The sequence below is a fragment of the Gobio gobio genome, assembly GCF_949357685.1.
Source record: "Gobio gobio genome assembly, chromosome: 3".
Taxonomy (NCBI): Eukaryota; Metazoa; Chordata; class Actinopteri; order Cypriniformes; family Gobionidae; genus Gobio; species Gobio gobio.
The window spans coordinates 31,972,313-31,983,925 of record NC_137099.1 but is presented as its reverse complement, the minus strand read 5'-3'; the positions used below and the strand labels follow the sequence as shown (position 1 = coordinate 31,983,925).

At 38.9% G+C, this 11,613-nt stretch overlaps 1 protein-coding gene across 1 annotated transcript in view; it reads left to right on the top strand.

The window, feature by feature from the left end:
• Window positions 1-540: 540 nt before the first annotated feature.
• Window positions 541-11,613, top strand: part of lonrf2 (LON peptidase N-terminal domain and ring finger 2) — a 52,812-nt gene continuing 41,739 nt past the window's right edge. Inside the window, exon 1 of the mRNA XM_079813012.1 lies at window positions 541-1,918. Coding sequence (XP_079669138.1) covers window positions 1,183-1,918 — 736 coding nt within the window. The 5' untranslated portion in view covers window positions 541-1,182. The remainder of the gene's footprint in view (window positions 1,919-11,613) is intronic.

The window sequence follows — 11,613 nt, the reverse complement described above, 5'->3', positions numbered from 1 at the left end:
AAATCCAAGAAATTAATTCTTGACACTTGTCACTGACATGTTTTAAAGATTTCTTTAAAATATGGTCAATTAAGTGTGGTTTTTTTTTGTTGTTGTTTTTTTGTACAGTTTTAGTGTGTAAATTAACTGATTTGTTTAGTAGCCTGTGTTTAACAAATAAGTAAAATATTAGATAAAGGTTGGATATGTTCATAAAAGGTACAACTAATGCATCAAGCTGCATAAATCCGCAAATTTGGTAAACAAGGTTGAGTCATTGTTGTTACACTGAATGTAGGCTATTAAATTGCATCTTACATAAAGTAAACAAATACATAACATTTTGGAATTATGTTAGGTCTCCGTGTTCAAGCCAGTCACAAGTGCCATGTATGAATGTGGTCGTCTCAAACCTTTCACTGTTTTTGAATGTCTTTCACATGCCATAGAATCAAAATATCATAACATAACATACCTGTCCCTTTTAGGTTACACAACCGTTTGAATCATTATATAAGTGAGCTATATAACACACCAATGGGGCCTCATCCCTGACATCACGTGCTTCTTACGTGAATGAGAGCGAGACAGACGGTCGGTATTTTTCCCGTATTAGTGCGAACCAAATGTAACATCGCAGCTCCGTCTCCGTTTTGTTAAAACAAGTAATTAATATTTATACTTTCCATTCGCTCGTATAAGACATGGACATTCTGTAGAACGATGACCCGGGGAAGGACCGTTTCAAAAGGTATTCTGATCGAAAGAGTTCGCGAGGATTACACAGAGTGCCGCTGCCTGAGATATGGGGTCTTATATAAAACGAATGGGTCATCTAAACGTCGGCCATGATTATGCTTCATTCAGCAGAGGTCTCGAAAGTCAACAACAGCACTGAAGTCGATCTGCGAATCAGATTTCACCCTTTTCTTTTGTCAGTTGCTAATTATCTGCGCCTTTTTTTACTTTTCAACTTTAGATGTGTTATGTATCGTTTTGGTAGAAGTTAAACAACTTAATTTTTCTTTACTGGGAAATGAACCACCAGTCATTTAAAGGTTGTGATGGGCCTAGCAGTGAATGGGAAATGAATTGTTTTCCGGAGAAGTGTATATAATAGCCGTATCTCTTTACTATTGGATTTCGCCCATATTCCGAGATCGTGTTGTATTATAAGTGTTTTCTGTGTTAAGTACCTGAAACATGGAGTCTGGGATTCAAAATCACACCGAACATTATGTGCACGACCTCTCTAACCCGACCGCACCGGGTTTGTGTGCGGAAATGCTCGGGGTGGCGGACGAGGCGTGTCGGGCTGGAGACTTCGATTTGGCCGCGGAGATCTATTCCTCTCAGCTAGCCGAGCTCGAGCACACCGACCGTGGCCTCTGTCTGCGGAAAGCTGATGCCCTGTCCCGTGGGGGACGCATAGCGGATGCTTTGGACTCGTACTGCATCGCTGCAAACCTTCAGGCACTGAGACCCAATGAACTGCAGATTTTAGTTGAAGTTATAGCGCATACGATACGCACGAAAGAGCAGTGTGACAGTAAGACAATGAGCGTGGGTTCTAACTCGGAAAACAGATGTTTTGAGAATGACGAGTTAGAAGAAGAGCAGAACATGGATATGTTTTCATGTCGACTTTGCAAGTGCTTGTTGACGGAACCGACGTCTTTAGTGTGTGGACACACTTTCTGTAAGCACTGTCTGGATGATGACTTGACAAAAGAGTGCAGAAGCTGTTTAAAAACGAACAAAACATCAAGAGAATTAAATGTGGACGGACTCAGAGTAAATGTTATTGTCAGTGGCTTGATTGACAAATGGTTCAATTCGGAAAGCAAAGCGAGAAGATACTGTTTGGAAGGGGAACGTCTTTGGAAAAAACAAGACTTGTCCAACGCCATACTGAAGTTCAACAAGGCGATTGCACTTGGTAAGAGACTGTTTTATTCTATAAGCGGCCTTTCACCCAATTTATTGCAGCGAATGTTTTATAACGAACTGACCTACTTTCCGAGAGACTGATGAAAAAGCCACAGGGGGCGACATTGTGCATCTCACGCTCAAAGATGTTTTGTAACAACGTGACCAATACAATTTACATAAACCAGTTGAGGTTTTGAATTGGCGTTTATTGAGCTGTCAGGCTGGTAAAAGGTAGTTACATTGATGTCTTGATCACAATTATCAAACAACAACCATTATCATATGGTTTTGTTGTATATTATCAGCCCAGCCCCAAGTCTTCTAAACAGTACTCTCTGTCTACACAATTAATTCTGCACAATAATGATTATTACTGAGTTAATGCAGAAATTTGGTGTGTCTGTAAATTAAGTTTGTTTAAATTTAGTTTAGTTTGCTGTTAGGCTTATGTTTTAGCTCAAGTCTGGGTTTCTCAAAAGTAGGTCAGTGCATTAGACCTGCTCATTATTAGAAGTGTGAGAATTGCATGCTGTCTCATTTTGCAGGCTCTGCCCTCCGGGGCCTCATTTGTCAGCCGCATACATCACAGTCTCATTTTAGAAAAGCGACTATTACATTCCAAAGTAAGAAATTACATTTGTGCCTCAAGAGGAATAATAATCTTGGTCGCCTTTCTAAAATGAGACGGTGATATATACAGAATGATGAGACCCAATGTGACGTCTACCAAATCGTGAAACCACTGAAAAGCAAAGACACTGTTAAAGGTTAGATGCTTTGTTCAACCGGTTAGCCAGACATTGATTAAACTAATTTGTATAACAGAAAACCTTACCATCTAAAAACATATATGATATCCAATAGAAATTGTCATTATTAGAATGTTATTTCCTACCCCAGTAGGTTACATGATGTTGTGAAAAAAAAGAAATGAAAATAAAGTGGGTCAGTTCAGTATCCTAACACACTTTGATTTTACAAGTTAGACAGAGCCAAAACGTTTGCATTTGATGAGGATGTGTTAATTCCACAGATCCTGCTTAACCTAATATCCTGTCTAGAGCCTGTATTTCAAGCTCTATGCTGGGTAATGCAGGTCACTCACAGAGACAAAGCGTAAAAGCAGAAAGCTGAGTTTTTCTCATAGTGAGCATCTCTTCTGTTTGTGAATTAGAGTTTTGGCAGAATTTCTTGTGGTCTCTCACATGGTGGCAGTGTAGGCGGTTTGTGTGCTGCATGTTTTCATACCTCACAATATGCTGCTCAGGCAGTTTGAAAGTAAACACGCATGTTGCCTGCTTACCCAGTGCTGACTCAGTTTGTGATATGAGAAATGTAGTTTCACCAGATGATTACACCTTGTTAAAGGGTTAGTTCACCCAAAAATGAAAATTCTGTCATTAATTACTTACCCTCATGTCGTTCGACACCCGTCAGACCTCCGTTCATCTTCGGAACAGAAATTAAAATATTTTAGTTGAAATCTGATGGCTCTGAAAGGCCTCCATTGGCACAATGGTACTCTACACTCTCAAGACCCTTAAAAGGTACTAAAGACGTCGTTACAAAGTCCATCTCACTACAGTGGTTCTAAAATAACTTTATGAATCGGCGACAATAGTTTTTGTGCGCAAAAAAACCCAAATAACGTCTTACATAGTGATGACAATTTCAAAACAAAGCATCATGAAGCTTCGAAGCGTTATGAATCACTGAGCCGAATGATGATTCGGATCGCGTGTCAAACCGCCAAACTGCTGAAATTTGGTGATTCAAACCGCTGAATCGACTCAGTGATTCATAACGCTTCGAAGCTTCATGATGCTTTGTTTTGAAATCGTCATCACTATGTAAGACGTTATTTAGGGTTTTTTTGAGCACAAAAACTATTGTCGCCGATTCATAAAGTTATTTTAGAACCACTGTAGTGAGATGGACTTTGTAACGACGTCTTTAGTACCTTTTAAGGGTCTTGAGAGTGTAGAGTACCATTGTGCCAATGGAGGCCTTTCTGAGCCATCAGATTTCAACTAAAATATCTTAATTTCTGTTCCGAAGATGAACGGAGGTCTGACGGGTGTCGAACGACATGAGGGTAAGTAATTAATGACAGAATTTTCATTTTTGGGTGAACTAACCCTTTAATGCTGAGAAACAAATTTGTCAGAAAAATGTTCTATGTAACTATGTTTTAAGTGGTGTAAAGACCTTGCGTAATGAACCGTTATGTTTTTATTACCTATATTTCTATTTACATACACCGCGGGTCCCCTTACAGTAAAGTCACCATTTTGCACGTCATGTTTCTACAGTAGCCCTAAACGAACAAACTTCTCTACAGAGCGCTAGCTACTCTCTGCTGTCTCAGACGACGACATCTTTGTCGTTAGTGATGATTAGTCTGGTTCGTGAACAAATCGTACTTTTCAACCGGTTCTTTTTAGTGAACCGGTCGAACCAGTTCACCTAATCAGACAGTTTGCGTCTCGAGTCAGCGCTAATCCACAAGTTACTAAAGTTACTAACTTTCTGACATGAGTGACAGTTCCTCCGACTAGAAATAAACCAATAACCCTAAAAATATGTTACTCTAGTAACTCCAACAGTTTACTGAACTGAGACATGTTGTGCTGAGAGAACCGATGAGAACTCACGAGCAGCTGATACTGAGCATGCTGTACGGCCGAACATAAAGTACGGCCCTATGAAATCCGTTTTATTTTTTCCCAAATTCCGTTTTATTTTTTCCCAAATTCCGTTTTTTCCGTTTTAATTTTTGCGAATTCCTTTTTTTTACCCTTAACTGTTATTTTAGTCGTAAAAAGAGTGTTTTTAATGTTAATATAATAGAACATAAAATAGGAATGACCTTAAATTTATTGAGGTAACAAACATTACATTTACTTTTCAGAACAAATACTGCAACATAACACTGCACTCTAAGCACTTCAAGTCACAACTAGATATTAGTGCTGTGAATTGATAATAAAAAAAAACGAATTAATCGCATTTTTTCTGTAATTAATCATGATTAATTGCAATTAAAAACATTGGAGTTTTTAATATTTTGATATTGTAATAATTTCAGTTACTCTCTAAATTTATTTAGAAACAATTTAAAGACAGCATATATTAAATGTGTGTTGTAATGGCATCTTTTTATGAATGAAGGCCGGTATCACTGATATTAATGTCATATGATACATTGATGACGTTACATTACAGTATTAGCCTGACGTCGTCATACTCAATTCTAGTCAGAATATGAGTCTGATTCTGCTCCGTTGGGCTGTGATTATGGGGCGTGTTTCAACCGAACCAGGAAAGACCTCAATTGGATAGACCTACAACTAGGGCTGTAATCAACCAAAGAAAATCTTGGTCGACTGAAGTCCTGAAATTTTCGACTAAAAATCGACTAAAATGACGTTAGGAAAAAAAAACGTTAAATGAATAAGCTGCGCACTGTGCGCAGTACTTGGTAGCCTTGTTGTCTGCCTAAATTAATTATAAATAAACATAAAAAACTAGTAGGCTATTTGCAGAATATTAAATAGTTTTTGACCTGATTATTTTGCACTGAAATGAGTCTGACACACGAGTCTGTCTCTGACAGCGTTGCATCACGTGCACCTGTGCAATATCATAGTACTATATTTTCGGAAGTCATAGGCTATGTGTTGTCAACTAGATATCATCACAAGAACTTTTGAGGAATATGCAACATAATTTAGACAATTGTTTTTGTCATATGTATTATAATAATTGACAGACATCATTTCAGCCGCTCTGTGCAGCTCGAACAGGAGCTCAGCTCAGCTTCGCGGCTGAGACACGAATAGACTATTAACTTAAAGCTTTTACTCTTAAACACAAAAGGCACGTCCACTTTAATAAAAAAGGAATATTTATTAAACAAGCCAGATCAAGAGCAGAAAAAACGCTCTCACAATTAAATAAATAATATACAAGAAAACTAGCCTTCTTCAATCTGTCTCTCTTCTCCAGTGGGTTGGGCTAATCCAAAAGAAGTGGAAACAATGGGGGTGTTCTGAAGACAGACTGTTACCTGTGAAACAGGGTTGCTCTGAAAACACCCCCATTAGCAATTAGTGCTTTCCACCTGATGAAAATGAACGCGGCGCAGCAAAACTGATGAAATGCACGCAGCAAAACTAATTAAATTAACGTGGCTCGGCAAAACTGATGAAATGAACGCGGCAAAACTGACAGTACAGATCCACTTAGCGCGGTGTTGTGACGCTTCCCCTCATGTGTATGTTGATGGGCGTTCCTCAAGTTTACCGCTATGGGTGTGCGTTTGAGCCAGCGGGAATGAAAAACAAAGGACCCGCGAGAGACTTCTCTTCGCCAGCTGGCTGGGCTAATCCAAAAGAAGTGAAAACAATGGGGGTGTTCTGAAGGCAGACTGTTACCTGTGAAACGGGTGCTCTCAAAACACCCCCATTAGCAATTAGTGCTTTCCACATGATGAAATGAACGCGGCGCGGCAAAACTGATTAAATGAACGCAGCAAAACTAATGAAATGTACGCGGCAAAAAATCGACCAATCAGAATTTTGGTCGAGCCAGAACGTATCGACTAATAATCGACTAATCGACTGGGAGATTACAGCCCTACCTACAACCAATCAGAGCAACGGAGCAACGCATAACGTTAGTTGTCAAATGTCAACAGAACTCAACTGCACTGTGTTGCCATGTCCGCGGGTTGAAGCGACCCCAATTATGTGATATACAAACCCAGGAATGCGATTTTTAGCTGCCAGCCCTGCCAAAATAACACATATTTTACCCCCCAAATGCCCTTTTTTCCCGGAGAACCCCCCTGGAAAGCTATTGGGCTTGTTTTTGGCTAGTTTTGAGGAACGTTAGCAATTGGGCGGGTTTTGTTGTAAAAACTTGGCAACCCTGTCTGCACGCACGCTGGTGAGTAGCCTAACGTTAGAAGAAGAAGATGAGTGTAAACGATCTTTGCCGGTGTTGTAAAAAAAGAATTTAAGGATACACAGAGTACTTACCAACACGATCATAATTTCTGAGAGAAATAATAACGGTGAATGCATATACGAACAAGTTCTCCGTTTAGGATTAGAACAAATTCAACCCAAGCGGCTTTTGATGACGTGGATGATTACGTTACTGTTTATCATCTGTCCATCATCGTCTAAAGCCCGCCCTGACAATTTCATTGGTCCGAACAGTTTCTGTTCGGGCATAATTACTTCTCTACCGATCAATAGAGACAGAGCGACACGCATCATAATCTGAAGACCACGCCCACCTGGGGGGAAAACAATCAAACCGTCTCCATTGACTTTGCATTGCGTTAGGCTGCCTCCTTGTCATTTCGGACTTCTAACAAAAAACTGAACAATGTATAAAAGCTGATATATGACAAAGTGTACTGCAAACAAGCTTAACAAAACCCAGAAGCAAAAACCCAGACGTTTTTATAAGCTGTTGACCCAAAAAACGAGCGTTTAAGGACAAAAAGTGGATTCAGGCCATTGAGACAGCGCGCGACGGGTCATATTACACTGAGAACTACGGGGACTAGAGGGGAACGTAATCAGCGACAGTAAATATAATATATAAAACAGACATTTGGATATTTGACTTAACAGTGACAACATATTTACTGCACACATAGACATACTGAGACATACTGAGTGTCAGGATCCCAAAATTGACCCATTCTTCCTGCTGAAGCTTCACTTCGTATTGCCTGTATCCACTTTTATCTTCTTAAATGCTCGTTTTTTTGGGTCGACAGCTTATAAAAACTTATTTCTGTGTTTTTTAGCTTGTTTGCTGTACACCTTGTCACATATCAGCTTTTAGACATTGTTCTGTTTTTTGTTATAAGTCCGAAATGACAATGAGGCAGCCTCCCGCAATGCAAAGTCAATGGAGAGCGTTGGATTGTCCCCCCCCCCCCCCCCCCGGTGTGGGCGTGGCCTAAATACGCTCTGTCTCTAATCCAGACCGAACTGCCCGAGTAAAAATGTTGTGGGCGGGGCTAAATTCGGCTGGCATCCAGGCTATTACAGTATAACTGAAAGCTACCAATTTCTACATTTATTAGGCTTTAAAAAATAACTTTTAATTTAATTGAACTTAAAACAATCTTTACATAAACCCATTATAATAAATGTTATATTTACCTGTGGCCTTCCCTGTCGGACATAGTCTACACAGAAATTGAATAAAGTTATCAACACCTTTCTTAACTGCATAAATAATAAGTGAAATATAGATGAATCTTCATTAAAGCTACAATCTTCTGTTCCCGTTGTTCTTTGAACATTAATGATAGACATTATCAGTGCTACTTTCACTTTAAGATCTACCTCTGCCGAACATGATAAGGATCAGACGCGCTGTCCCGCGCATCTCATTTTCTCTCAAGTTCATTTAAGACATTATTTTCCATACAGTACATTAAAGTGCATTAAAAACAAGGCAAAATACAGCAAGCACTCCCCGTGAGGGAACTGCTCGGCTCGGTACTGAGGGCTTAGCGTTGAGTTTCTTAACTTTTTCGCCGACGAAAGCAGAGCCGTGGTGAGCCGCGGTGAGCCGCTTCGCCATACTTTCATTGTTTTGAAGGGGGAGCTGAAATGACGGGAGGGGTTGTGTTGCCCAGATTTGCTTCCCCCGGTCTGCATTTTCCCCAGACATACGTTTTCCTCCCACACAAAACCGCATTTCATTCCAAATATGTCAAATTCCGGGAAATTCCGCGATAACAATAGAGTCCGCGTTAATATGCCAATTCCGTCTGCGATTCCGTCCGCGATTTGGTGATCGCGGTAATCATAGGGCCCTAAAGCGGTTCTCGAGTTAACAGTTCTTGAATCTGAACTAAGAACTGTTTCTTTCGGACACGTTCTACATGCTGAGAACCGATGAGCTGATGATCTGAGCATGCGTGTCATTTGTTCGGAGTAGGGATGCACGGTATACCGGTACTGGGAAAATACAGATATATATTTTATTTCAAACGGTACAATATCATGATTTTGCTCATTTTGTTTTATGCTGCTGTTCCGAAGTTCACCGCTAGGTGGCAGTGCGCTACCCAAACTGACCTGAAACCGGCAAATGTGGCAACATAGAACAAAACGAATACAGCAGTTGAATCTCTCTCTACACGCCCAAAACTAATTAATCCTTGTGCACTGTTCGATTTCTGGTTACACTCGTTATGGTCCGGGTCAAATTGACCCTAATTGGATTCAATACAATTCCCCAAAAATCACACTATGAAAAAACACATACAACCAGGTACAAACAATTAACTTTTAATATCAATACTTTTCACACATTACAAAGAATAAATATCTGAATTTACGATTTATAAAAATACTTGTAACCATTTTTATTTTTAAGATTGGCCCTTAGGACACTTGTCTTTATACATTTAGAACAATAATATCTTAGTCTAAACCTAAAGTAATCTTGACCAACTATATAGCATTTTAAAGCTTTCAGACTCTAATTTTCATGTTTGGTGACTGATTTTCAAAAGAGATGACTAGCGATAAATAGCGATAGATTCGTCATTTGTGATGCGGTACCAAACTATAACGCACGTTTTGACTCATTTTCCATGTTTTTGTATATGCATTTTAGAGATTGAAATAAAATCAAATATTAACATTACTGCCCAAACTACTTCTGAATAGAATGTCTACTACATAGATATTTTGAAAAGTATGAAAATATAACTTTAATATTAATTTATGCAATTGCAATGCCTTGATTTTAGTAAAGTTAGTACACAGTCATAGCCATAAATGCAATGGTACTAATAATTGGCCTAATTTCTTTCGGTGTTTTTGGTTTTCGGCCTTGGTTTCCTCTTTTTCGGTTTCTTTATAATGAAGTTGTCTGCATTTAGTAGATTGTGTTTAACACAAAAAAGAGTGATTATCAGTTCAACACACTGAGGTAGAGAAATTCTACATTGAATTTTTAAACAAAACCGTGCTGATATCGGATTGGTATCGGCCGATACTCAGAATTTTTGGTATCGTATCGGTTCTGAAAAAATGGTATCAGTGCTTCCCTAGTTTTAACTCCTCTACTTTACAGTTGATTCTTATGAAGAGATTTTTTAAACTGCTCCTATTATGGTTTTTCGAATATTCCTTTTCATCCAGTGTGTAATATAGCGGTTTGTGAATGTAAACATTCTGCAAAGTTGTAAAGTTGGAAGTGCACGATAAATAAGTAGTTTTGTGTTTTATATTGTGTAGGTCTCTAGCTAACACACGTTTAGGGATGAAACGGTATGGAAATTTCACATCACGATTATAGTGAACCAAATTATCAGGGTTATCAATATTATCACGGTTTTGTTCAAATTAGATGAAAGTGTTCAAAAAGAACAGATGCACACACTTAAAACATTTCAACAAGTTTTATATTTGAAAATCAACAAACAACAAATAACTAAAGCAGCTCTATGCACTTTTTTAAGCAAAATTCTATTCTGTGGGATTTCCCTTCTTATAATGGCCATCGTCAATAGCAACGCATAACGCATACATTTATCGTAAATATAATCTCTAATATTATCTCTGTAAATATATTCTCAAGCAATATTCTCATCAGTGTTCAGCAATGATGCTTTTAAATCTAGCATATTTTGTGTAAGGGCCCAAACAGTATCCTGGTTAAATAATGCATATCCATATTTCCATATGATTTGACAGTTTATTTGATTAAATATCAAAATGTGTGCATCATACCTGACACCTAGATGATCACTTTACAGTCAGCTTTATGACTGTCATTCTCTTCAAATGCTATTGAAGTTTTAAACGTGTATAACGTTACCAATGTTGTATGTAACTTTAGAGACGGTCCCTAAATTCGTCAGCGTTATGCCAGTCATATCAGATGTGCTAAGGTTCTGTTGTGTTTTTTTTTTTAACTATTTTCGCTGCTGAAATAGAACAAAAACAGTCAACCACTGTATGATGAATGAATCTCCTGCATACATCCCACGTTTATCTCTGCTTTGAGTGTAGATTTCAGTGAGTGAGAGCGGCGCGTGCCCTGAACAAAACTCCGGCTAATCTGAACGCCTCTGATTATGAGACATTGCATTCATAAACTCAATAGAAACACGTGTGAGTGGTTATAATGCGCAACGCGATTATAACAGAGATGGCTTTTGAGAAGACTAAGTTCAACCGCCAGAGTGGCTATAGTGTGCAGCCGAAATAACGTTACACCCGCAAATGGCGGTTGTTAATGTCAAGCCCTGATTATTATCCCTTAAATGTCACCCTAGTCTTGTCTGAATTTGTTCGTTCGCTTTACGTTATTATTTCCCAGACGTAGTTTTGGTATTGAGGTCAAAGTCCACTTGCCTTGCGTTCGTAGATTTGAAGTGTTCCCCCTATTACAGCAACTTTCTTCTGGCATGTTCTGCAGACAGGGTGTCCATCTTCGATTAAGTTTCCCTCAGGACTTTTGTAAAAGCCAAAATATGACCACGCCTCAGATTTGGTCCTTTTAGAAGTCTGAAAAATCTCCCTGTCACTGCCTTCTGCCATTTCTTCTCATTTAAAAAAACAGCGGTGCGCTGCGCCTGCGTAAGACTGATGCTGACTGGACAAGATTTACCGCGAGTTTTCACAATCATGATAATCACACGCGGTTTTA